Source organism: Uranotaenia lowii, chromosome 3, assembly GCF_029784155.1.
Source record: "Uranotaenia lowii strain MFRU-FL chromosome 3, ASM2978415v1, whole genome shotgun sequence".
Taxonomy (NCBI): domain Eukaryota; kingdom Metazoa; phylum Arthropoda; class Insecta; order Diptera; family Culicidae; genus Uranotaenia; species Uranotaenia lowii.
In genome coordinates this window covers 358,849,894-358,876,008 of record NC_073693.1, presented here as the reverse complement: position 1 = coordinate 358,876,008, position 26,115 = coordinate 358,849,894, and the positions used below count along the sequence as shown (strand labels likewise).

The 26,115-nt window shown below is 43.3% G+C and overlaps 3 protein-coding genes across 4 annotated transcripts; 1 reads left to right on the top strand and 2 right to left on the bottom strand.

Moving 5' to 3' along the window:
* The first annotated feature begins 345 nt into the window (after positions 1–345).
* LOC129751869 (stress-associated endoplasmic reticulum protein 2-like) lies at positions 346–8,686 on the top strand. The gene is made up of 2 exons (XM_055747620.1): positions 346–672; positions 7,321–8,686. The coding sequence occupies exon 2, from the start codon at positions 7,395–7,397 to the stop codon at positions 7,587–7,589; it is 195 nt and encodes a 64-aa protein (XP_055603595.1). The 5' UTR covers positions 346–672; positions 7,321–7,394; the 3' UTR covers positions 7,590–8,686.
* Positions 8,687–9,314: 628 nt separating this feature from the next.
* LOC129751867 (neither inactivation nor afterpotential protein G-like) lies at positions 9,315–25,835 on the bottom strand. Its single transcript, XM_055747618.1, has 4 exons — positions 25,617–25,835; positions 25,352–25,554; positions 25,018–25,275; positions 9,315–10,695 (listed from the first exon to the last, which is right to left on the bottom strand). The coding sequence occupies exons 1-4, from the start codon at positions 25,774–25,776 to the stop codon at positions 9,367–9,369; spliced, it is 1,950 nt and encodes a 649-aa protein (XP_055603593.1). The 5' UTR covers positions 25,777–25,835; the 3' UTR covers positions 9,315–9,366.
* Positions 10,702–20,118, bottom strand: LOC129751868 (uncharacterized). 2 transcript variants are annotated; one of them, XR_008738815.1, is made up of 3 exons: positions 19,179–20,118; positions 15,519–19,111; positions 10,702–11,318 (listed from the first exon to the last, which is right to left on the bottom strand). XR_008738815.1 is itself a non-coding variant. In XM_055747619.1 (2 exons), the coding sequence occupies exons 1-2, from the start codon at positions 19,444–19,446 to the stop codon at positions 18,381–18,383; spliced, it is 999 nt and encodes a 332-aa protein (XP_055603594.1). In that variant the 5' UTR covers positions 19,447–20,118; the 3' UTR covers positions 10,702–18,380. The 2 variants fall into 2 exon arrangements, 1 of the variants encoding a protein (XP_055603594.1); XM_055747619.1 differs by having other exon boundaries at positions 10,702–19,111.
* Positions 25,836–26,115: the final 280 nt, after the last annotated feature.

The window sequence follows — 26,115 nt, the reverse complement described above, 5'->3', positions numbered from 1 at the left end:
ATGTGACAAATCGTTTAAACAATTGAAATTACAGCAAAATATTTTTTTTTGTAGTTTGTCAACTTAAAGATTGACAAAACTGAAAAAAGAATCAAAGTTTTAAAAATCTTTCCAGTATGTGAACCACCTTGAAATGCCATCAGCGCTACTGCATGTGAGCGGCAAGATTAGGAATCATCGCTATCTCAGACATCAACCAAACTGTTTTGAAAAAAAATTGATGCATGAAATTATCTTGTATCATCAACACTTTTTGACATTCCATGGACACACCATGGTTTCGGGACGGTGTCTCGCTGACGGTTCTCGTCTCCGAAAAGCCGTGAAAAAGATGAAAAACTGATGAGGTGTCAAACGTTCGATTCCAGCAAAGCAAAAATCCTCTCAAAAAGTATCGCGCAAGCATCTCGTTCGCATCATTGTCGTCGTCGTCGTTCCTTCGCCGTCGTTTTTCGTTATACGTTGTTACAATAGTTTTCTACACACCGAACGTGTCGTGTGATTTCGCTTTCCTGGACTGGACACATCGGGAGAACGTCCTTTTTGGCGTGGAATACTCGGCCGAGCACCGGAACACAGCTAGCCTACACCTGTTGGTAGATTCCTAACCGGGGAATTAGAACGGGGACTTGCAAGTAGCACAGCAGCAAATAGCACTACGAGAAAGTTGAGGTACGTGGAAATTTTTCTAGATGTTTTTTTCTTTTCTTTTTTCAGCTAGTTTGTTGCTGAGGGGCAACTTCTCGAAGGAACTTCCCCCAGGTTGTTGGCATCTTAATTCCATTTTAATGGGTTTAGAATACGTCTTCTGGAAGTGGGGCGATTCAATAAGGAAATTTTCTTGTGGGTGGGTGTGACGTTCTCCTTGTTGGTATGACAAAAAATACCAGTTGATTGATGGAAAAACTAAATTTTCCAAGATTGTTGGTACTTCCCATAATCTGAATTGATACAGGAAATTACGTTGGTCAACACTCTTGAAGAACATTCGGAGATAAGCATTTCAATTGGACTGATTTGGGTTTTACATCATCTGTTATGCATGGGAATTGCAGATAACTAGTTAACATTTTTTTATATCTCACTGGAACGTATTGCTTATCACTGTTCTCACAAAAATAAGTCGCTTGTCGAAATTTGAATAGGAGCAGCTTCAGATATTGGTATTGAGCGTCAGTTTCCCCCACGTCAGTTGAATTTCGATCCTTATCTTCAATGTACAGGAGGTCCTTGACCTTGACTGGGAACATGATGATCACTACAAGCATATTATAGCCATTGCCAGTATGTGTACATTGGCGATCCAGCTTCGGAGACTAGCAAATATGACTCGGGCCTTTCTGATCCGGGTGTTTTGATGTCTTTCTTGGTACCACCAAATCTAGATTTCAAGGCTCAAGAAGTATTTCTTTTTCTCAACCTGCTTTCTGTCCTGTTATCGTAAGGATGAAACGATTTTCTGTGATGTCTGTCATCTGTTTGGTCTCTCCGACGTTGACTTCGAGGGGTATGTGTTGCTTAAAAGTTTTTCTGACCATTCGTGTTTGTCGTTGTTGTTCGAAAACTCTCAGGGTAGCGAAACAAGTCTCTAAAATAAGGGGGTTTACTCAAAGCTAAAATAACTTCACAAAAAGGTTAAAAAAAAACAAATAACAAAGATGGCTTTGTATTGGATGGTATTGTATTTGACTCTTTGTCCTATGTGAATCGATGACGGAAATTTGAAGATGAGCTTTAACAAAAGCTTCAACTACTCGATTTTCAACTGTTATACTGTGTTATACATTTTATTTATGCACGCATCAATAGAAAGTTTTTGTGAAAACGAGGCCTAACTAGTAGGTAATACAATATCGTCAGGATCATTGGGCTGTTCCATTTTCGAAGGATTCCACGGCAATTCTCGTTTTGTCTACGGTCGATCGATCCAGACAACATCTCTTATATTACGATGAGAATAAGTGCTATACTACATTCTTGACACTAATTTCATCAGCGTTTTGTGGTATTGGAGGATCAGTACTGTAAGGTTCTTGTTAATTTCTTATTACTGATTCTTCATCATACGTTATCGGTTCATCGTATGTTAGCATTTCCAGTCTATCTTTAACCAGTTATTTAATTTCTAAACTGATATAATGTTCCAACCGTTTTCGTTTCCAATGTTGTACGATGCGTTCAAATGTCCTTCCTGAGTCATCTCCAACAACCGCATTTGGGCCCACTTTTTAAGTGTCGGTCTGCGTTTTTTTTTTTCAAATTTAGTTGATAACATGTTTGATGATACTATATTTTTTATCAAAACTTGATCTCCCTGTTGAATTCAGAAAATTTTTATCGAATGTCTTCTGCTTCTTTGCCTTTATGCTTGCTGTCTTGATCGCGATAATCAGTTGGTGCCTAGTTTACAAAATCTCTACAGTTTATCATATTGAACGAATTGTTCTTCCATAACAAAATTCCACAGGTGTTTTCCCTGTGGTCGAATGTGGAGTTGGATCACAAGGTAATTCTTAAAGATCTCTTTTCCAAGCTCTCCCGAAAGCATGGCTGAATTGAAGTCTCATCAATCAGATCGATTCTGTATTTCAACAAGATCATTTTTTGAGATTAATATGGAGTTATGGTATTTGACGACAAAACTATGCGAATTCTTTTCTGTTCAATTTTTTGAGCATTACTATGTGTTATTGTTCTTGGACATCCAAGTCTCCAAGTCCAAGCCAAGAAATTAGTCCTTGGTATCGACTAAAATAATCCATCACCGTCCATCTTTGTAAGGGTCTTGCGCCGATTGATCGACGCATAGGTCTGAGATAAATGATCTCCACTGCTGGCGATACGGAGCCAGCGTCTTCACTTGCTGGCAGCCAAGGTTCTCGTCAACTGTGCGGATTTCAGCGGCTAGACTTCGCCACCACGAAATTTTGGGCCTGCCTTTTATTCGATGCCCATCTGGATTCCAGTCAAGCGCCTCTCTGCAAATCTCGTTTTCATCTCTTCGCAGTGTGTGTCTAATCCATCTCCACTTAGGTTCCCTAATCTCAATTTATAGCGCCTTTTGATGACACTGACGATGTAGTTCCACGTTTGAGATCCAGTTGCCAGGCCACCAAGCGCGGATGATGCAGTTTTGCAGTTTTCGTGTTGTCACCGCATATATGCACCAAATTTCGCACCCGTACATCAATATGGGTTTGAGTTAAAGATTCGAATTTTCGTTCGTAGAGTTATCTGACGTGAGCGTCAGATGTTTCGGAGACTCGCAAACGCAAATCGGGCTTTTCTGATCCGGGTTTCGATGTCTTTCTTGGTACCACCATCAGTCGATATCTGGCTACCAAGATACTGGAAGCACTCCACTTTCTTAACCTGTTGCCAGCTACCATGAAACTGTAGGGATTTCCTGAGTTGATCTCCATCGACTTGATCTTTCCAACATTGACTTTGAGACCTGCTGTCTTGGAGCTTTCGGTGAGGTCGTCGAGTTTGCTCTGCATATCCGGTTGCTTTTGGGTGAGCAAAACATTATCGTCTGCCAGGTCCAGGTCAAGGTCGTTCAGTAGCTCCATTGTTGAAGGATTCCACGGCAATCCTCGGTTCGGTGCACAGACGCACATCGGAGAGCTTCAAAGAGTCAGCTGACTTGTTTACAGATTTTTTAGCAGCGTGTGTAGCCCAGTCACTCCTGATTGTAATAATGTGTACTTTGATACACTTCCTAGCTATGACATCAGTCTACCGCAACCCGTTTTCAGTGAACAAGAAGTTCTAAAAGTGCTAAATTCTCTTGATCCCTCGAAAGGATCTAGGCCTGATGGGATTCCAACATCGCTTGTCGTAAAAATAGCTGCTTCGCTTGTCACACCGCTGTGCATGATTTTCAATCGATCGATCTCGGAAGGTACCTTTCCTACTCTGTGGAAAATCGAATCAATCTCACCGATCCATAAGTCAGGAAATGCTCATCGTGTAGAGAATTACAGGCCAATATCGATTCTTTGCTGCTTTTTCAAAGTCCTGATATACGAGAGAATCTACTCAGCAGCCTCTCCAATACTCACCGATGTCCAGCACGGGTTCATCAAGAAACAATCAACCTTGACAAACCTAATGATTTATGCCAGCGATTTGCATTCTGCAACAGGTAAAAAACTGTAAGTGCATTTTGTAAAGGCTTTCGACAAAGTACCTCACAGAATCGTAAGAGAAAAACTTGATCGATATGGATTTCCCGAGTGGGCAACTAAATGGCTGTATTCGTATCTGCTAGGCTTTATTTACATTCGTGGGACTCACTCCTCCGTATTCGACATGCCGTCTGGTGTTCCGCAGGGTAGTCATCTTGGACCGCTCATCTTCGTGATTTTTATTAACGACTTGGCAACATTCCTTCAGTCGCCGAAACTGCTGTTTGCAGATGATCTTAAAATCTACCGGACCATTGATTCGATATTGGATTGTGTTGCGCTTCAGGAGGACGTCGATCGATTATTAGTATGGTGCGAATTACACGGTATGGAAGTTAACGCCGAAAAATGTAAGTGTATAAGCTTTTTTAGAACTAGAGCCTCTGTTGTCTACGACTACGGTCTAAGGGACACCTCTCTCGAAAGAGTAACTTTTATTAAAGACCTCAGAATAACGTTTGACCAAAAGCTCTCATTTGTTCAACACACCGCGACCACTGCAGCCAAAGCCTTGCTCGGCTTCCTGCGTCGGAATACCCGTATGCTCTAAAAACAGTTTTCTGCTCATTGGTACGCAGTGTTCTGGAATATGCGGTACCGGTCTGGGCATGGCAAGATCCCGTACGGTTACCACCCTATTCTGAGATGTATGCCTTGCTATCAATGACGTCTTTGAGCCAAAGAACTTCGCACATTCGTTTACGATATCTTGACAAATGCCGTTGACTGCCCGCAATTGCTTCAGAGATTGAACATTTACGTTCCAGCACGCCGACTGCGTAATCAAACCATGTTTTGGCTGCCAAGAAGCAGGACTGTCTTCGGACAGAATCACCCCCTCTTTCGATGTTGTGAAGTTTTCAATGCTTTTTCTCACTTGTTTGACTATTATGTTACAAAATCTAAGTTTAAATGTGCAATCCGTGACGTCACCTAGCTTAATTACTATGTAATTTAATTATAAGTTAATCTTAAACAATCAGTCTGTATGACAATAGTCAAAGACTCTAAAAAATAAATAAGATGATCGATGCAGTCTCATCGATTACGATAAGAAAGAGTAGCGGTGATAAAATTCATCCTTGTCTCACTCCAGCAGTTATCGGGATTGAATCAGACAAGACACAGTCGTGTAGGACCTTGCACGAAAATGCTTAGTATAGTGCTTCGATGAGACAGACTAGCTTCTCTGGGACTCCTCGTCAACTCAAAGCCGCCCAGATGTTTTCGTCGTTAGTCGGTCGAATATTTTTTCGAAATCAACGAACACTAGCAGAAGAGAGTCCTGGAATTCGTTGATTTGTTCCAGTATTATTCGTAGCGTTGTGATGTGGTCCACACATGATCGTCCGGATCGGAATCCAGCTTGTTGCCGTCGGAGTGTAGCGTCGATATTCTCCTGGATCCTGTTCAGGATCACTTTGCAGAGTACTTTGAGAGTTGTACAGATCAAAGTTATGCCACGCCAGTTATCGCACTCTGTCAGGTCTCCTTTCTTCGGAATCTTTGCAAGGATACCCTGCAACCAGTCGGCCGGGAATAGTGCAGTGTCCCAAATGTCAGCGAAAAGACGGTGCAACATTTGTGCTGACAAGGTAGGGTCGGCTTTGAGCATTTCAGCAAGAATTCAATCGATCCCAGGCGCTTTTGTTGGATTTCATCACTTTGATTGCCGCTTCTATTTCAGCCAGCGAAGGCGCTTCCGAGTTTACGCCATTAATGCGGCTTACAGTTGGCGCTACGAGCTGCGGGTTCTGTTGGCCATCTCTATTTGTGACTCGGAAGCGATGTTCAAAATGCTCAGTCTAACGCTTGAGTTGATCTGTTCGATCTGCTCGGTCTTTCAGCGGCGTTCTTGCATTAGTCCTGGCACCACTAAGGCGGCGAGAAATGTCATAAAGTAATCGGATATCTGCAATGGCGGCGGCTCTTTCTCCCTCTTCGGCTAGGGAGTTTGTCCAAGCTCTCAGTTTCATCCGACATCCAATCACTTCTTCCACAAACTTTACCGATAGTACCATGGCTCGTCGTGATTAAGGCATTCTTGATTCCACACCATTGTTCTTCGACTGTTCCGTCTGTCGGCAGTTTCGAGGCTCGGGATTCAAGCTGTTCAACGTATGCCCTTTTCACCTCTGGATTCTCCAACCGGCGGACGTCGTATCGACATCCGACTTTCTCCTCTCGCCACTAGACACGCCCAATTTTCAGCCGTATCTCAACAAGGACGAGGAGATGGTCAGATACAATGTCGGTGTTTCGTTCATTGCAGATATCGAGAAGGGTCTTTCTCCATTTTTGGCTGATACTCAGATGTGATCAATTTTATGTTCTGTTCGGCCATTTTGCGACAACCAAGTGACCTTATTTGCTGGTAGATGGGGAAAGAGCGATCCACCTATCACCATGTTGTTGTTGCCACGAAATTCTTCAAACTGCTCTCCGTTTTCGCTCATCTGTCTTGGACCCTTGTATCGCCTTATGATGTGCTCAAAGTCTTGATTATTGGAGCCAATCTTCGTGTTGAAGTCGCCAAGTAGATTTGGATGTCACTTTTTGGAATTTTCTCAACAACGTTGTTATTTTTTTCCGTATCAAGTTTAAGTTCAGTGTCGTGACCGATTACATTCAGGAGCGTTAGGTTGTTATCCTACTCTTAATCTTTATCTTGAACCAAGCTGGCGGGAGTCGCATATTCAGCCGCTGGGACCCAGACAGACACGGGAATAATGATGAATTAGTTAAATATACCCTAGCTTAATTTCTTAACAGTTTGTACTATTCCTGAAAGTAAATTATGAAGGTCAAATAAATGACATCAAAACATATTTATCTTTTCTGCCTCTAAAACGGTTCGAAGGACCAAATCTTAAATTGCGTGTAGAAGAATCGAACATTTGAAGAATGTTGTACCTTGTGTGATGGAGATGAATGAAACATGGAAAATGGAAATAACTGTGAAAAAATGGAAATAATGGAGATGGAGATGAATGAAAAATGTAAAATGACAATAACTGTGAAAAAAATGGAAATTATTCAATAAGCACTGAAGCCATAATTTATTATAATCTATTTTTTCAAAACGTAAATCATTTAGTTTTTAATTTATTCTCTTTTATCCAATCCACAGCAATCGGCTAACTGCACCACAACTGTACGCACAAAGCATCCAACCAACCCAACACCACACCCCAAAATAAAACAATGGCTCCCCAGCAGAGAATCCGCATGGCCAACGAGAAGGCCAGCCGCAACATCACCCAGCGTGGCAACGTGCCCAAGTCGAACAAGAACGCCGAGGAGAAGTACCCGGTCGGACCCTGGCTACTAGCACTGTTCATCTTCGTCGTGTGCGGTTCTGCCATATTCCAGATCATCCAATCGATCCGCATCGCGTAATGTCGATCGTTTGGACCCGGCTGTGACTCTCAAATTTACAAAACAAACACACACACAAAAGAAGAAGCGAACACGGCTACAAACTGCAAAAATATTCACAATTCTACTACGTCCGAGAAGTTTTATTCTCTCCACTTTTTATCCTTTACACCAGAGCAAACCCAACCACACAGACACTCCTACACCAACAATTGATATTTTGCTGTTCGGTTTTATTGGTTCTTGTTACGTTGGTTTCCGGTCCAGGACCACCCTTCATCCAGAAGAGATCTCCTTAAAACAACCTAAAGTCTCGGATCAGAAAACAAAACCAAAGGGAAATTTTCTCCCACAATTTTTCCCGGGAGAACGACCAATTCCCAACTTTAAAAACAAAACGAAACAAAGCATGAATGTATGTGTGGGTGTATCTTATTAGAACCGGAACTGATAACCACTGTGCGTGCACTGGTGAAATTCCACATACCGTCTATTGTTTATTTTCATTCACTCTCATACACAAATTGGTAGCAACAGGCATTTATCGCAGCTTACGCAGATGAAAGATCAAATTTAATTTGTAAACCCTGGACAAAGTTTTCGCTCTACCCTCTTGAGAGCGAAAGAAAGCTGTAATCGATAAAAACAAAGTTGGAAAATTTGTCGTAAAGTGCGTAAAATGCGTGTCACTTTCTCTTGCAATATTCTTAAATCTTTAAATATATTATTGAATGTATGATTGTTAAAGCGAAGAAGAGAATATCCACAAACAAATGGTTATACAAATAATTTCGAGCGTAGATTTTTTTTTATCCATGATTCCACGATTAGCTATTAGCAAGACTAACTCCGTTAGTCGGTGCATTTTTTTTCTCTTTATCTCTATTGGATTGAAGTAATGCAGAAAGTGTGGATTAAGGAAATTTTGTTTTCAAAATTCAGTAAAAAAAAAGAAATAGTGAAACACAACATGACCGTATCAGGATCAACGCTATCTATCCGGTGGACATTCGTTTGCATTGGTAAGAATAATTATGGTTTATGAAGCACATAATTGGGAAGGAACGTAAACGATGAAAATGTAATATTAAAGAAATATATTGTGTCTTTAAAATGTATACCCGGAGGTAGTCCTTTTTTGTGGGAAATGAACGAATGAAAAGAAATTGAAAGAATGCATTATCTCTAATGATAGGCACATGTTTTTAAGTTTTTTTTTCTGCACAAGATAATCTATTTATTCAAGTGCATTCACACCGTTGGCAGATTGCTTTAAATTGCGCAGTTTTAACGTGAATGTAGTTACCTTGCCTATGTTTGAATAAACAAGGTATAAAAACGTTTCGATTCATAACGCTATCAATAGCAATTTTCATACACAGCATTGTTCAGGGTAGAAATAGACAACAAGTTTTGTTTCAAGTTATCAGTCCTTTTAAAGGTGGATACGTCTTGTGGCATCCTTACGTATGACTCTATTGGAAGTATGTATAAAAAAATAACTAAACATCACTGATGTTAGCAAATGCTAGCACAACTTTGAATTAACCCTGCCAAAAAGCGATGAGGTCAGTTCTGCGGCAGTCTAAAACGAACATAAATAGTATTTACTACTAGGAATTCTCATTACCAGATCAAAGTAGTGTGCCAATTTTTTTATGAGCCATGTAATGTTAAGGACGGGCAAGATTTGTGTCCTACTTTCTACAAAATTGATTTCAACAATTGAATGGAGTGTTTCTTTCTAAAGCAAAAAACACCCAGTTGTTAGATAAAATCCCTTCGAAAAAATCAACCCTCAAACTTTATCTCTCAGAATAACATCGGCCGCTCGCTCGGCTACGGCAACGATCACAGAATTCGGTGTACCGGAAACGGGTGCCGGAAATACACTTCCATCGACCACTCGTAGGCCATAAACACCATTGACGCGCAGCTCGTTATCGATGGGAGCCTCCGAACTAGCTCCAATGGCAGCCGTTCCACCGGGATGATGTCCAGTGAGGGCAGATATTCGCAAAATACACTCCAAGTATCGCTCACTAGGCCGGTTAGTTTTAAAATCTTCTTCATACGGTCCAAAGTTGGCGCACCTCTTCAACATTGGCCAGTGTAGCTTGGCCCCCAACTTCTGAAAAGCCACACTATTAATGGCCTTCGCCGCCGTTCGAATTGCCTTGATCATACAATCGATATCGAATCTATCCTTCAGATAATTCGGATTGATAAAAGGTGCTGAACTGGCCTTCAAATCTCGCAGATAAACGGCGCCTCGACTCTTCGGATGGTGACACGTGTTCAGCATCAAGAATCCCTCCTGACTGGTGTTATGGTGCAACGGGAAAAACGCTCTAAAAGTGCTTTCATCCATATTGGAAACATGCCTCAAAGCTTGCTCATCAACGCTTCCCATTCCGAACAGAATTATCCCGGAGTGGCCCCCAGATCTCGCATTACTACCAATGCCAGCAACAGCCGTAGTCGATAGCACTCCTTTTCCATCACGAAGATAGCTCTTCAGAGAGCGGATATCCAGAACCTTTGTCAACGTCACACTTGCACTGGTGTTAATCGAAACAAACAACGGTAGATTCAAATGGTCAAAGTAATTCTGACCAACGTTCGGTGAATCGTGAACCAAAGGTATCCGATGCCTTTTCAACTCCAAGGCTGGCCCCACTCCAGACAATTTTAGCAGTTGAGGCGTCTGTATTGCCCCGGCACTCAAAATAATCTCTTTGTTCGCTTTCAATTCAACGGGATTTTCATCTTCATCACTGATCAAAACCCCCGTAGCACGCTTGCGATCATCAAAAAGAATCTTCTGGCTCACGGTGTTGGTTAAGATGTGTAGATTCGGGCGACCGAATGCCGGTCGAAGGTAGGCGTGGTAGCTGCTCCAGCGCACTCCCTTGCGGATGGTATATTTGGCGGCCTCGAAACGATACTCCGATGATAGCTCCAAGCCAACGTCGGTGAAAGCCTTGGTGAGGAGGTTTTCTTCTGTTTTTACTGGTGTAATGTGAAGTTTAGGTTCAACGGTTGGCTGTATCGGTGGTGAAGTTTTGCTGCAGAACTCGAGCTGCGGAGATTTGTCGCTTTGGATGAAACTTGGATATTGGTTTTGCTGAAAGAACGTAACGTAAACTTTCTAGATGTTGTTTCTTAAAGCTATCGACCAGTACTCAACACAAGCGATACATGTTTTTTTTTTAATTTTATTTCATTTTACTTGGGCTAGAAAAGTTGACTTTTTTAATTTACTTTTAAACAAACGAAGTTCGACATTCAAGAACACCACTTCAGCTTTGAAACACATGCATACACGTAACACATGCAAGAAGAAATAGGTATTTATGTACAATCCTTGTAATTTTTTTTAATATTTTTTTTGTTACCAACCTTTTGGCATTCGTGCCAATGTAGTTTAAGTTTTACAGTGTCTTAAAAATTTCACATTTTTTCAAGAAATTTAATAGTGATTTCTCATGCGAATCTTCATTTTCCAAAATTTCAAAAACAGTTCCTTTAATGTTGTGTTCCTCTCGGGCCTCTTTAAATCCGTGGTGATCAGTCAGAATGTGTTGGACGGTTTTTAATACACCACAGTACTGACACATCGGTGCAGAGCTTTTGTAAGTAGGAATGTGTCAATCTGATATGACCAGGGTTGGCAAACTTCACCCGTCACGCTTGACTGGACTAGCAATTTCCTCTCAACAAAACGGCTCCGTACTCTATTGACGGAACCTCTGTTAGACCCCTGGTCTGACACAACGTCATCAATATTACTGGCAACAATGCTTTTACAAATACAATTTGTTCTCTCATCTCATCTTTAAAATAAAGTCAGTTGTTACTTTGCTTCCATACAGAACGTATGTGTTTTGTTCTCCTTCCGCGTTGCAATTCCCTATAATCCCTAACAGGTTATGGGCCCAGTTCAGTGAAACGCGTCGGCGGTTTGAGAGTCTAGTTTTTTCGCAAAGTTGAGTTGAAACGCGCGCGTTTGTTTTTTGCGCCATTATGGAGTGGGCAAAAATTGCCAAATTGAATAACACGAATTATGAATCGTGGGCATTTTCTGTTTCTGCGTTACTTCGGCGGGAGCAGTTATGGAAATATGTTGAACCTGGAAATCCGCCGTGTCCGTTGAACGATGCTTGGACATCAGGGGATGAAAAAGCTCTTGCTACTATCCAGTTGGCTGTTGACGAAAGTCAAATTGCGTTAATTCGAGATAAATTAACCGCACAAGCAACATGGCGTACATTGAAGGACCACCATAGCAAAACATCGTTGGGACAAAAAGTGACGCTACTGAAGCAAATCACGAATCAAAATTTCAAGGTCGGCGAAAATATGGAAAGCTATTTGTCAGAGATTGAGAAACAGTATGCGCGTCTCGAAACATCCGGCTTAGAAATGTCAGAGTGCTTAAAAGTGGCCTTAATTTTGCGGGGTCTTCCGGAATCATTCAATCCACTGACAACTGCTCTGGAGGCCAGGGATGAAGAAGAGCTAACATTGGGATTGGTGAAAGTGAAGCTTATTGATGAGGCCGAAAAACAAAATAAGCAAAGAGGAATCATGGAAGAACAAGTTCTGAAGGTGGAAAATCAAGGCAGGCAAATGCCGGTGTGTTACGGATGCGGTGGCCGTGGGCACATCCAACGGTTTTGTAAAAATGAAGATGGCGTCCAGAAAAATTTGAGAAAAAAGAGAGAGAGAGTTAAAACAGTGCGCGAAGACGACAGAGAAATGTCGTTTACGTTTTTAGTGTGTGAGTCAAACGATAAGAATTCTTGGCTTATTGACTCGGGCGCGACATCACACATAGCCAATGATAAAAGTGTATTTGTGCGATTTGATAGTGAAGAGCGACCACACATTTCGTCTGCTGATGGCAAAGTTATATATACAGAGGGCATCGGTGATTGTGAATTGAAGTGTATAAGTGAAAACGGACAAGAACATTCGATAACTTTAACTGATGTGATATACGCTCCGAATGTGGACAGTAACCTGGTATCCGTTTCAAAACTAGCCATTAAAGGTGTTAGTGCAGTGTTTGACTCTACCTGTTGTAGATTGTTGTATAAAGACAAAGTTGTTGCCAAAGCAGACAAAAGTGGGTCGTTGTATCGGTTAAATCTTTCTCATGGACGATTGATGACAGTGAGTGACAAGAAGCATTCCGACAATTGTATCCACACCTGGCATCGGAAATTGGGTCATCGAGATCCGGAAGCAGTTAAGGAAATCGAACGCAAGTCTTTGAGTGATGGGTTGAAACTACGCGACTGTGGCTTGCGTAGCACATGCGAAATCTGCGTCAAAGGAAAAATGACTCGTCCACCGTTTCCCGTATCTACCAAGAAAAAATCTAGAGATGCGCTAGACATAGTACACACTGACATATGCGGCCCTATGACTCAAACTCCCGGTGGGTGTCGGTACTACATGACCGTTATTGACGACCATAGCAGATACACAACGGTGTACTTCCTCAAAGAAAAGTCTGAAGCTGGCAACAAATTACGTGACTACGTTCGTTTTGTCCAGAATCAGCTCGGCAAGAAACCAAAAGTGATAAGATCCGATAGAGGTGGAGAATATACAGCTAATAGTATTCGAGCATTTTACGCAGAGGAAGGAATAAAGGCGGAATTCACGACTGGGTATGCCCCTCAGCAAAACGGGATTGCCGAGCGAAAAAATAGGTCGTTGAACGAGATGGGTTTGTGTATGCTCTTAGATGCTGGATTACCTCGTCGGTTCTGGGCAGAAGCTGTCAATACGGCAGCTTACATACAAAACAGATTACCGTCAACAGCAGTCGAAACAACACCGTTCGAAATATGGTACAAACAAAAACCCGACCTTGACCGCCTTAGAATTTTTGGATGCACAGCGTATGCTTGGATACCCGAACAAAAACGAAAAAAGTTTGAAGTGAAAGCTGAAAAATTTACATTTGTAGGCTACGCATCCGATAGTAAGGGCTATCGTTTACTGGACCCCCAAACAGAAACTGAAAGTTCAGACGACGAATACGTGGGATTCGATGAGTCAAGTGGGTTTTTCCACGGTGTCACCGATGAATCCGACGACGGTGTACCTATGCAGGAGGAGGCAGATTCCCCAAGAAGGTCTACTCGATCCAACTTTGGAGTAGCACCAGAAAGATATAATGGAACTATTAGTTTGGTGGCTCCTACCGCCGACGAGCCTCTGAGTTACAAAGAAGCCATCGAAGGTCCTGAAAGTAACCAATGGAAAGCCGCTATGGAGGAGGAGATGGTTGCTCTTCGGGAAAATCAGACATGGGAACTGACGCGCTTGCCTTTGAACCGGAAGATAATTGGTTGCAAATGGGTGTACAAACGAAAACTTGATGAGCATGGCAAAGTTGTTCGTTTTCGTGCTCGACTAGTAGCACAAGGATTTTCTCAAAAATATGGTTGTGACTATGACCATGTTTTTGCTCCGGTCGTCAAACAATCAACGATTCGAGTTGTTCTCACCATAGCCGCCAAGCGTAATATGTATGCAAAGCACATCGATATAAAAACCGCATACCTGTATGGAGAATTAAGTGAAGAAATATATATGCGCCAACCTCCCGGACACCACGAAGGAGACGAAGCAACGGTGTGTCGCCTGAAGAAAAGTTTATATGGGCTGAAACAGGCAGCACGTGCCTGGAACTTGCGAATCAACACGTTTATGAAGGATAACAGCTTTGAGCGTTCCCAAACAGACCCTTGCTTGTACATCAAACGAATGAAGCCTCATAATTTGTTCATCCTGTTGTATGTGGATGATATCATAGTGGTGTACAGCTGTGAAAAAGAGTATACATCCATCCTCTCAGCTCTCAAAGACCAATTCAAGTTAGCTGAGTTAGGAGAACTGAAACATTTCTTGGGTATACACATTCAGAAGAAAGAACAGAATTATGTGCTTGATCAGTGTTCTTATATTTCCAAGACTCTCGTGCGTTTTGGTATGGATAAATGCAACCCCTCCAAAGTTCCCATGTCTACAGGATTTGTACAACAAAAGGAGGAGGATAGTGAGGCACTACCAACAAATAACCAATATCAGTGTCTCATAGGAGCTTTGTTGTACATAGCTGTTAATACGCGTCCCGACATTGCAATTGCCACTTCCATCTTGGGTCGACGCGTAGCTAAGCCTACAACAGCTGATTACATTGAGGCTAAAAAAGTGCTGCGATATTTAAAAGGAACCGTGAATTTGAAGCTCCATCTCGGCCACGAAACGACCTTGGAATGCTACGTCGATGCCGATTGGGCGAGCGGAATCAACGACAGGAAGTCAAATACAGGCTTTCTATTCAAGTTGGGAGGTGGATTAGTCGATTGGTGCTGCAGAAAACAGGATAGCGTTACTTTATCCAGCACCGAGGCGGAATATGTGGCTTTGGCCGAATGCTTGCAGCAGCTCACGTGGCTACGTAGGCTGATGGATGATTTGGGCGAACCCCTGCAGTTACCGATACCTGTGAATGAAGATAACCAAAGTACCATTGCATTATCAACAACTGAAAGATTCTCCCGTCGATCAAAACACATTGATACAAAATATCATTTCGTCAAAGATATGGTGGAAGCTGGTATCGTCAACATCGTATATCGTCCAACTACTGAAATGGAAGCTGACATCCTAACTAAGCCACTTGGACCAATAAAACTATCGACGTTCCGGACATCGATTGGCGTCGTAGCTGATAACGTTGAGGAGGAGTGTTAGACCCCTGGTCTGACACAACGTCATCAATATTACTGGCAACAATGCTTTTACAAATACAATTTGTTCTCTCATCTCATCTTTAAAATAAAGTCAGTTGTTACTTTGCTTCCATACAGAACGTATGTGTTTTGTTCTCCTTCCGCGTTGCAATTCCCTATAATCCCTAACAACCTCACTATTCACATGACAGAAAAAGCACGACGATAGTCAACATTTCTCCGTTTTGTGACTGGCGAAGCTCTCCACATTCCATTGAACACTCGACCTCTCCAAGGCCTTCGATCGGGTTGATCGCACCGCTATTCTCAACACCTTTACCAAATGGGGAATACAAGGGCGAATGTTGTGGTACGTCCAAGACTTCCTATCTGATAGATACATCCAAGTCCTAATGAATGACACTTGCTCTAACATCCGACCTGTTAAAGTTATCTGTGGAGCCCCACAAGGATCTGTCAATCCCCAACATTGTTCCTTTTGGCAATGAATTCTTGAGCCTGCTACAAAGAATAAAAGCTGGAAACCATCCCAACATCATTCGGCCCCACTGTCAGCCCAAAAATAGAATACACAGCCCCACGTTTGTACTGATGGTTCCAAAACGGATACCGGCAAAGCAGGATGCGGAATATACGGTGGAGACAATGTCCAAAACAAAAGCCTCCCTCTTCCACCCGAATGCTCTGTTTTCAGTTGTGAAGTAAATGCCATACTTGAGGCTACATAATCCTCCTAACCCAGCTCCATTATATTCTCTGACTCTGCTAGCGCGCTAAATGCGGGGTACCACTGAAGGTCGCCAAGCCGATGCCATGGAAGGTCGTCGGATCAGAAAGCCAAGTGGAGGTCGACGGGCCGGAACCATTGGGAGGCGTAGGCCTCAGGAAAGACGTCGAGGTGTAAGGGAAGCTAGAGCCGGCCGCAGGAAGAGCCATGGAAGATCGTCTGGACAGAAATGAAATGGACAGAGCCATTGGGAGGTCGTCGTACCGGAAGCCATTGTAGATCGTCGTGCCAGATAGCGGTGGAGGTCGACGAACTGGTGCCATGGAAGGTCATCGAGTTGCAACAGGGGCGAGGATTAGAAAGCCAAGCGAAGGCCGTCGAGCTGGACGACTAGAAGCATCAGGCCTCGGGAAAGCCGTTGAGGTCGAAGGGAAGCTTCGAGCCGCAAGAAGAGCGCCGATACCAGAGCCATGGAAGGCCGTCGGGCCAGAGCCATTGGGAGGTCTTCGATCCGGGACCGTTTGGAAGTGCGTCGAGCCCGGGAACCAATTGGAAGTGCGCCGAGCCTGGGACCGTTCGGAAGTGCGTCGAGCTTGGGATCGTTCGGAGGCGTCGAACCGGGAATCCGTTCGGAAGTGTCGAGCCAGGGATCCAATTGGAAGGTCTTTTAGCCTGGTACCAATTAAAAGGCAGTCGAACCGGGAATCCGTCCGGAGGTGTCGAGCCTGGTCTTAGGACAGGTGCTTACAGATGAGAACCTCGACGATCTCGGCGATAATGTCCGGAAAATATGTCGGACCAGCACCGACGAGTGATCCTGGAACTTACGCGTGGCGCGGGAAACTCCAGTGGAATCTTCACGGCTAAGGCGGCCGAAGTTCTTGGTGACAAGGCCGAAGTACGTGCCCTCCGTAAAAAGTGATCATCCGGATTAAAAACCTGGCCGAGATCACAACAGAGGAGGAACTGCGGGTGGTACTGGTCAAGCAGTGTAAAATCCGCTCGGACCAGATGTCAGTTCGTTTGAGGAATGCCCCCACCCCCCAGATGCATTAGTAAACGCAGCACTTAAGTTTGATCGGCTTAAGGTGGGATGGTCTATCTGTCAGATATCCATCCCCAAGCAACCGGACATGTGCTTCAAGTGCACGGAGTTCGACTGCACTAGGCAAGATAGAAGTGGCACATGCTGGCGCTGCAGTTAAACCGGCCACAAGACGGCCAACTGCAAAATGCCCTGTCCGCGCTGGAGACCACGCTGCTGGCAACCCTAGGTGCCCCGCGTATAAAAAGGTGCAAATGGTACAACCCCGGGCGCCAAGAGCATAGAGATCGTCCAACTCAACCTCAACTACTGCTATACAGCACATTAGCTGTTGCGGGAGATGACAGTTGAGGAAAAGTTGGAAGTCGCGCTTGTGGCAGGAACTGACAGCTTCGGATGGCATTAATTGGGTGACCGATGACGTCAAATTGGCCACGATATGGGAAACAGGTAGTTTCCTCATACAAAAGGTGGTGGCGACTGAAAACGAAGGTGATAGCCTAAGTTAGCGGGATCTACTTCTGTAGCGGCTATGCTCCCCCAAAACGGTCATTAAAGAGGTTCGGCACTATGGTTGTCAAGATTGTAGATGCTTACGGGGAGAAGATCCATTGTTATAGCTGACGACTTTAACGCGTGGGCCGAGGAATGTGTCAGCCATCTGAGTGAGTTAAAGATGATGATAAAGTGTGTCCACAGGGTCGCCGCAACCCGTGGTGTAGAGCCTTCAAACCTTCTAAACCAACGGTCATGAGATCGAACCCCGATCATGACATACATAGTACACTTTCTGTGAGTTTCCACTCGCGGAAATGGAAACGAAAGAACAGCTCGTGCGTGATAGAATCTTGCGCATTCATCACGAGAGCAAGGATCTCTCGCATCGTTCCATCGCTAAAACGTTGGGAATCGCGAATTTCACGATGTCGCGAATGATTAAGCGGTTCGAGGAACGATTAACCATCGATCTGAAGCCCAGCAGTGAAGGAAAAAGTATTCCGTACAATACCAAAAATTCAACCGAAACCCGAACGCCTCCGTTCGAGATGTGGCTAAGAAGCTGCACCTAAGCTGAATTTATGTCCAGAAGGCCAAAACTAAGGCTGGGCTTCGAACGTTCAATGTACAAAAGGCCTATAATTACGAAGAGAAGCAGAACAAGTTCGCCAAAACCCGTGCCAGAAAGTTGTACCTCAACATGCTGACGTAAGTTGAAAAGTGGTTGAATGCTGCATAATGGACGACGAAACATATGTGAAGGTCTACTTCAAACAGATCCCCGGTAACTGTAGGGTTACGAAGAAAATCGCATCAGCTGATTGTTTTCCTATTTCAACTTTGGCTTCAAAAGTACCAAGAATATGAAGCGGTTTCGTACTTCCGTAGGCCTTAAGAATCTTGTCGGAACCCTTTTTGCAATTTGACACAACGACCCGTTGAGCTTTCATCTGCTCCCATGTTTCAGTAGTTATCAAATTCAGCTCAGACCCCGAGTCGATGAAGACTTCCACCATTGTGCCACCAATGTTGCAATTGAATACGTTGGCCTGACTGCCTGTGTAGAAAGTGTAGTAGACTTTGTTGCTATTCTCAGGCTCTACTTTCGCTTCATTCACAATTGGCACACTGATATCGTCAATGGCTTGTACTTTTTTCGGCGGTGACTTTGCTTTTGCATACAGCGAGCGTTTACGACAAACGCTTTCGAAATGTCCTGTTTTCTTGCACTTGCGACATTCTTGTCCGATGGCTGGACACTCTGAGGACGTTGAAATGTGACCATATCGACCACATGCGTAGCATACAGTTCCAGGTTTTTTCTCTCCTCCCTTGCTACGTCCTGTGACGAAACGTTTTAAAAATCTGTCTTGCCGACGATCAGATGGTGCTCTATTTGATCTTATTCTGCAGACCTCAGATTGCCCAACCATTTCGTTCCGGGTACCAACCTTCATCTCCTTTTCTTGGATTATCACACTCTCCAGTGACTCACCTACAAGGACCACGAAGGAAAAAAAAATCCTCTTGAAATAAATTAAGATAAAACAGAATGAACTCACCTAACGCTTCAATTTCGGTTAGAGAACGATCCTTTTCTAGAATCTTACGTTTCAGTTCCTGCGAATTGCAGCCCTCTACAATGACATCCACCGGCACCCCGGCATAAGAATGATGAAACCACATCTGCGCGCTAATGTGTGGTGGCCCAAGATGGATCAACGTGTGAAGACATTCGTTAAGGCCTGTCGAGGATGTGCGCTCGTGTCCGCTCCTAATCCAACAGATCCTATGATTAGGAAGAAGTTCCCAACTGGTCCATGGGAGCATATCGCCATAGACTTTCTAGGACCACTCCCCGAGGAAGAAAGTCTATTAGTTTGTATCGACTACTATAGTCGATATTTTGAAATAATCGTGATCCGGGATATCACAACGACAAGCTGAACAACTATTGATATTATTCTCTCGATATGGCATCCCTAATTTTCTGAGAGCGAATAATGGGCCGCAATTTCCTTCAGAAGAGTTCCGATCTTTTTGTATTGAGCAGGGTATCATTCTGGAACCAATAATACCATACTGGCCACAAATGAACGGTGAAGTGGAGCGCCAAAATCGTTCAATTTTGAAACGCCTTAGAATTTCGCATGAGTAAGGAAAAGATTGGCGAAAGAAATTGTATCAGTATCTATTAACATACCACTCAGCAATCCATCCTACAACAGGGCGAGCGCCTGCTGAGCTGATGTTAGGACGGCGTTTACAGTGAAAGCGGCCAGGTGTACCTACATCTATAAGCAATGATGAGGAAGCACGAGACCACGATATGATTCAAAAGGAAAAGGGGAGAGTATACGCTGATCTTCGCCGGAGAGCACGACCGAGTGGAATTGAAGTAGGAGATCATGTTCTAGCCAAGCGGATGAAAAAAGATAACAAGCTAAATTCCGAATTCGCTCCCGAAGAATTTGTTGTTACTAGTAAACAAATACGGTACTAGAGATTTCATTATATTTTGAACGATAAATTTCTTCAATTATTCTTTCTTTATTCTTTATTCTTTATTGGAGGGGAAAAAGCCCATATAAGTTGGATTGGATCCCTCTCATATGCGCGTAAAAACCCTCATCTTTTGCATCAACAGATTACAATTTAAATCCAAATGATACATCGAGTACTTAAAATTAACACACCTAACAATCTAGCAATGTTTACACAATTAAGTATAGATAAGCCTAAATTACAAAAGCTCTCTGCGAAATTTACGTTTTAATGTGTTTCGGGATAAATGAAAATCAAAAGCTGACGATACGCGATTGAATGTTCTAGATATTCTAGCAAGTGGTGCATTTTGACCGTAATTAGTAGAAGCATGTGGAAGGACCAGGAAAGATTGAGAACGAAGGTTTCTGGGCCTTACATTAAAATTTAAACTTTCTAAAATTTGAGGACAATCAACATTACCGAGAATGATGTCGGATGTGAAGGATGCATCTAAGACAGCTCGACGAGAAGACAGAGTATCAAGTCCTATAAGATTGCATCTGTCTTCATATGCAGGAAGGTTGATGGGATCGTTCCAAGGTAAGTTGCGGAGAGCGAAGCGCAAAAATTTGCGTTGGATCTTCTCGATACGTTCAATTGAGTTGTTATAATAGGGATTCCAAACGATTGAGCAGTACTCTAAATTAGAGCGAACCAGTGCGCAGAAAAGGGTTTTAAGGCATTGAATATCTCTGAAATGCTTGGTTATTCTGAAAAGGAATCCTAGACATTTGGAGGCTTTGGTGACGACATAAGAGATATGGTCTCTAAATGATAGTTGTTGATCGAACATAACACCTAGATCTTTAACGACGCCGACGCGTGCGAGAGGTGTCTGTTGAATGCAATAGTCGAATTGAAATGTTGTGTGTCTTAACATTTCTTTTAAAGAAAGGGTGGGATGTAGGGTTCTACATTAAACATTATAATAAATACGCATCCCAAAATGATACTACCTTGATAGTTGTATGCACCATGACAGATGATGCTACCTTGAGAGTTTGAAGTGGGAGAATGACAACCAGCTCGGGACCGGGGAGAAGAGTGGTGAGCACGGAAGCGTACGGACGTACAGTAGACGCGTCGATCGGGAATCGTCTTCGAAACGGAGAAGCAACCTATCTGAGGCATATCCGACAACGAAGGTGAATAAGCGTAATTTCGAATGTTTGTTAGTGGATTTTGCTCAATGCAAGTGAATTTGTTTTTTCCGGTCATTAAATTTTCGCTCGACGGCAAAATGGATGCCGAATATACGCGGAGCCCGGGCCCCAAATGACACGAAAAAAGATGGCTACCAAGCTGTCGATTGAACAAAGATAAAAAGAGGAGTGTAAAAAGTTTAGTGATTTGTTTAGATTGATATGTGTGATTGTGCGAACCATTATGGCCGGGAGCCTAGTAAAACATAGTTGGATGCTGTGTTGGTGACTCTAGTGCTAGAGATTTGTCAGGAAAAGTTGGCTGGGTGCTTGGTGCTTCTATGAGTGACACTTGTGCTGGGAGCCGAGTGTGAGTGAAAATCATAGCTGGGTGCTATGTGTGCGCGACGAAAAAGAAACATAGCTGGGTGCTATGCTTGTTGACACTTGTGCCGGGAGCCGAGTGGGTGAAAATATCATAGCTGGGTGCTATGTGACGAATCAGTAGCATAGCGGGGTGCTTTGCTAAGTAACACTTGTGCCGGGAGCCAAGTGGGAGTGAAAATCATAGCTGGGTGCTATGTGAGCGCGACGAAAAAGAAACATAGCTGGGTGCTATGCTTGTTGACACTTGTGCCGGGAGCCGAGTGGGTGAAAATATCATAGCTGGGTGCTATGTGTATATGACGAATCAGTAGCATAGCTGGGTGCTTTGCTAAGTAACACTTGTGCCGGGAGCCAAGTAGGAGCGAAAATCATAGCTGGTGCTATGTGTGCGTGACGAAAGAGAAGCATAGCTGAGTGCTTCCCTGGATGACATTTTAGTCGGAAGCCGAGTGTGTGTGTACAAAACATAGCAGGGTGCGATGTTCAGTGACACAGTGAAGGGAAACATGGCAGAAGGCTGTGTGGAAGTAAATTGAGTGTTAAGATGAAAAAAAAAGAGTACAGGGTAGGATTCCAGGCAGATTTGATTATAGCCGTATGCTATGATTAAAATTTTGCCGGAAGTCAAGAGAATTAGTTTTATGCAATGAATGCCGTTATTATGACAATGTTTTAGAATATCGTTGTCCGATGTCATATTGAGAAAAAAAAACTATTGCCACAAAGCAAAGGATACTTAGGTTTTTTTCCAATCTCTGTTACTTTCAGATGGAAGAAACCAGACCCCTGAGGAGGCCCTCTCGCTAGTTTGGAGCGTTGAAAAATTCCAGAACTATTTGATAGGAAGGAAGTTTAATCTTCTGACGGACTGCAAAGCCTTAACATTCTTGTTTGCTCCTACCTCCAAACCATGTGCTCGCATTGAAAGATGGGTATTACGCCTACAGAGTTTCCAGTATAAAATAATTCACATTCCTGGACAGAGTAATATTGCCGATGTCTTGTCACGATTGACTACGCTCACCCCACAAGCATTCGATGAATCAGAGGAAATCATAATCAAAGAGATAGTTTCAGCTGGAACCAATACTTTTGCACTGACTTGGGCAGAAGTTGTATCTGCTAGTCGTGAAGACTCAACTATAAGGTTGGTTCAAGAAGCTCTAACCGCAAATAAATTTGACGAGTTGCCTTTGTGTTTTAAACTGATAGTTACTGAGCTATGTTTTGTTGATGATGTTCTGCTAAGAGGTGATCGCATTGTCATACCTAGTGAGCTGCAGCAGCGTATTTTGCAGCTGGCACATGAGGGGCACCCCGGCATCAGAATGATGAAAGCACATCTGCGGGCTAATGTGTGGTGGCCCAAGATGGATCAACATGTGGAGACATTCGTTAAGGCCTGTCGAGGATGTGCGCTCGTGTCCGCTCCTAATCCACCAGAGCCTATGATTAGGAAGAAGTTCCCAACTGGTCCATGGGAGCATATCGCCATAGACTTTCTAGGACCACTCCCCGAGGGAGAAAGTCTATTAGTTTGTATCGACTACTATAGTCGATATTTAGAAATAATCGAGATGCGGGATATCACAACGACAAGCGTTATTGAACAACTGTTGATATTATTCTCTCGATATGGCATCCCTCATTTTCTGAGAGCGGATAATGGGCCGCAATTTTCTTCAGAAGAGTTCCGATCTTTTTGTATTGAACAGGGTATAAATCTGGAATCAACAATACCATACTGGCCACAAATGAACGGTGAAGTGGAGCGCCAAAATCGTTCAATTTTGAAACGCCTCAGAATTTCGCAAGAGTTAGGAAAAGATTGGCGGAAGGAATTATATCAGTATCTATTAACATACCACTCAGCAATTCATCCTACAACAGGGCGAGCGCCTGCTGAGCTGATGTTCGGGAGGCGTTTACGTTCAAAGCTGCCAGGTGTACCTACATCTATAAGCAATGATGAGGAAGCACGAGACCACGATATGATTCAAAAGGAAAAGGGGAGAGTATACGCTGATCTTCGCCGGAGAGCACGACCGAGTGGAATTGAAGTAGGAGATCATGTTCTAGCCAAGCGGATGAAAAAAGATAACAAGCTAAATTCCGAATTCGCTCCCGAAGAATTTGTTGTTACCAGTAAACAAGGGACGGACGTCATGATTCGCTCTTCATCATCTGGAAAGGAATTCAGGAGAAGTGCAGCACACCTTAAAGTCATTCCTGTAAAACCAACGGAAGGAGATACATCAGTGTCTACCCCTGTTCCAGACGACATAGATGTTGAAGGACCTTCGGGATGTTTGGAAGAGCAGGCATCCGAGAAGCAAACAGCTAGTAAGCCAACAGGAAGATCAACCAGGGTTCGATCAGAACCAAGTAAACTTAAAGATTTCATTACATATTGAACGATAAATTTCTTAACATTTCTTTTAAAGAAAGGGTGGGATGTAGGGTTCTACATTAAACATTATAATAAATGCGCATCCCAAAAATGACACTACCTTGATAGTTGTATGTACCATGACAGATGATGCTACCTTGAGAGTTTGAAGTGGGAGAATGACAACCAGCTCGGTACCGGGAAGATGAGTGGTGAGCACGGAAGCGTACGGACGTACTGTAGACGCGTCGATCGGGAATCGTCTTGGAAACGGAAGCAACCTATCTGAGCCATATCCGACAGTAACCTGTTTTTCACGGCTAAGTTCAGCGTTCCGGAGCATGTCCGCACTCAGAAGATGTCCAAATTGGCGAATAAATTCCTGGTTTGGCAATCCATTTGCACGTGCGGGAAGCGGAGTGCACCTTTCGTGACCAAGGTCACGATGCACGGACAGGTGTACATGAAAGAGTATCTCCAGAAGCGGTTGCTTCCTCTCCTGAAGGCCCACAACGTCCCAACAATCTTCTGGCCGGATTTGGTCTCATGCCTTTTCCCAACACTCCGGAGCTCTGCCCGGATGCATAATCTTAAGATATTCTTACTAATAAGGAAATGACTTTTCACCGATAAGGCCGGTTAATTAAGTAACCAACATAAATTACGGTTCATAAAATTAAACACTTATTTTATGAAATCGAGACCTTTTTTGTTCGAATGCCTGATAACTCATAAACTTGAAAACAATAGGGCTTGTAAAGCACTCCTTTATTTTCAGCAATGTAGGAGCGCAGCAACATAATATCGTCCACCAAAAAAAACGTGTGCACAATGTTCAACTGGATTATCGTGTCTACCAGCCAACGTTAGCAATACCACGTGCTTGCAAACTCGCGTGCGCGCCAACAAATAAACAAAAAACATGAAAGCACTCACCTCAAATATTTCATCATCCTTCCTCGATCCGGCTGTCCCACATCCAACATCCCGAAGGTCGATGCCTTCTGGGGGCACTGATTTTGGCTGATGTTCTTGCTCGTGTTTCTCCAGATATGGCTTCAGCTGTGCGTAGCCCCAATCCGGCGCTCCCAGCTGCTGCCAACGCTCAAAATCCTGCTCGAAGCCGGCAAAGTGCAACATGTAATTGATCTGACCGGACCCACCGAGGCCACGTCCCCTTGGGAGAAATTGTTGCTTTTGTTGAGAAAGAGACCCATTTTAAATGTCACGCTTACTTTAGATAATTTAAAAATTTACTAAAAATACTCACGTTGTTGATCAGACCATGCGAGGAATACTTTTGCGGGGTGGTGCGGAATGCCCAGTCCACTTCGGTTTGTTGCATGGCCGTGCTGAACAAAGGAACAATCGATGCTGCACCGAAAACGTCCCCTGCTTCGATAAGTAGAACCGAATGGTTCGTGTCTGCCGAGAGTCGATTGGCCAGCACACATCCGGCAGTTCCGGCACCAACTGAAGAAAATATCATTTTTTTTAGAAGGAATACAAGTTTAAGGACTTTCAGTAATCCTTACCAATTATATAATCGAAGGACATATTCTGAATCTGGCCAATGTCATAAACTCTATTGGGGATCAATTCGTAACTGAGCCATTTCCAGGTTGCCGTTACAAACAGCAGAGCAATGCCTAGAAAAGCGACAAAGGCCAGAATCAGATTTCGAAGGATACCCATTTAGACCGATTTTCAAAAGCAATGTTAACAAGGCGATCCCGACTGCGATACTGAATCGGGAAAAAGTTATTTTGGACTGCCCAGCGATTTTTTCTTCCATTCAAAAAAGTTCAAGGGGTACTATGAGCGTAACGAGGGTTGTACTGTGATCAGTGGTTGTACTCTAGAATCGATTCCCAAAATTTTCATGTGATTTCCAAGATTTAACAAATATGTTAAAACATGTTCTAGAGATCAATTTCTTGAAATAAAGAACACAATTGAAACTTGAATTTAGATATCAACTTAGTACTTCAACACTTCAATGAATAAAGTTCGATAAACTTAGCAAAAAAAGGG

What these genes read in the sequence shown, in the direction of transcription:
- LOC129751869 (XM_055747620.1), top strand. Translation starts at nt 7,395, where the DNA reads ATGGCTCCCCAGCAGAGAATCCGCATGGCCAACGAGAAGGCCAGCCGC.
- LOC129751868 (XM_055747619.1), bottom strand. Translation starts at nt 19,446, where the DNA reads ATGCTCCCATGGACCAGTTGGGAACTTCTTCCTAATCATAGGATCTGT. An exon ending in AACCGAAATTGAAGCGTTAG is followed by an intron (nt 19,112 to 19,178) that starts GTGAGTTCATTC and finishes TGGTCCTTGTAG; the next exon opens with GTGAGTCACTGGAGAGTGTG.
- LOC129751867 (XM_055747618.1), bottom strand. Translation starts at nt 25,776, where the DNA reads ATGGGTATCCTTCGAAATCTGATTCTGGCCTTTGTCGCTTTTCTAGGC. An exon ending in GTCCTTCGATTATATAATTG is followed by an intron (nt 25,555 to 25,616) that starts GTAAGGATTACT and finishes TATTTTCTTCAG; the next exon opens with TTGGTGCCGGAACTGCCGGA. An exon ending in CGCATGGTCTGATCAACAAC is followed by an intron (nt 25,276 to 25,351) that starts GTGAGTATTTTT and finishes TCTCAACAAAAG; the next exon opens with CAACAATTTCTCCCAAGGGG.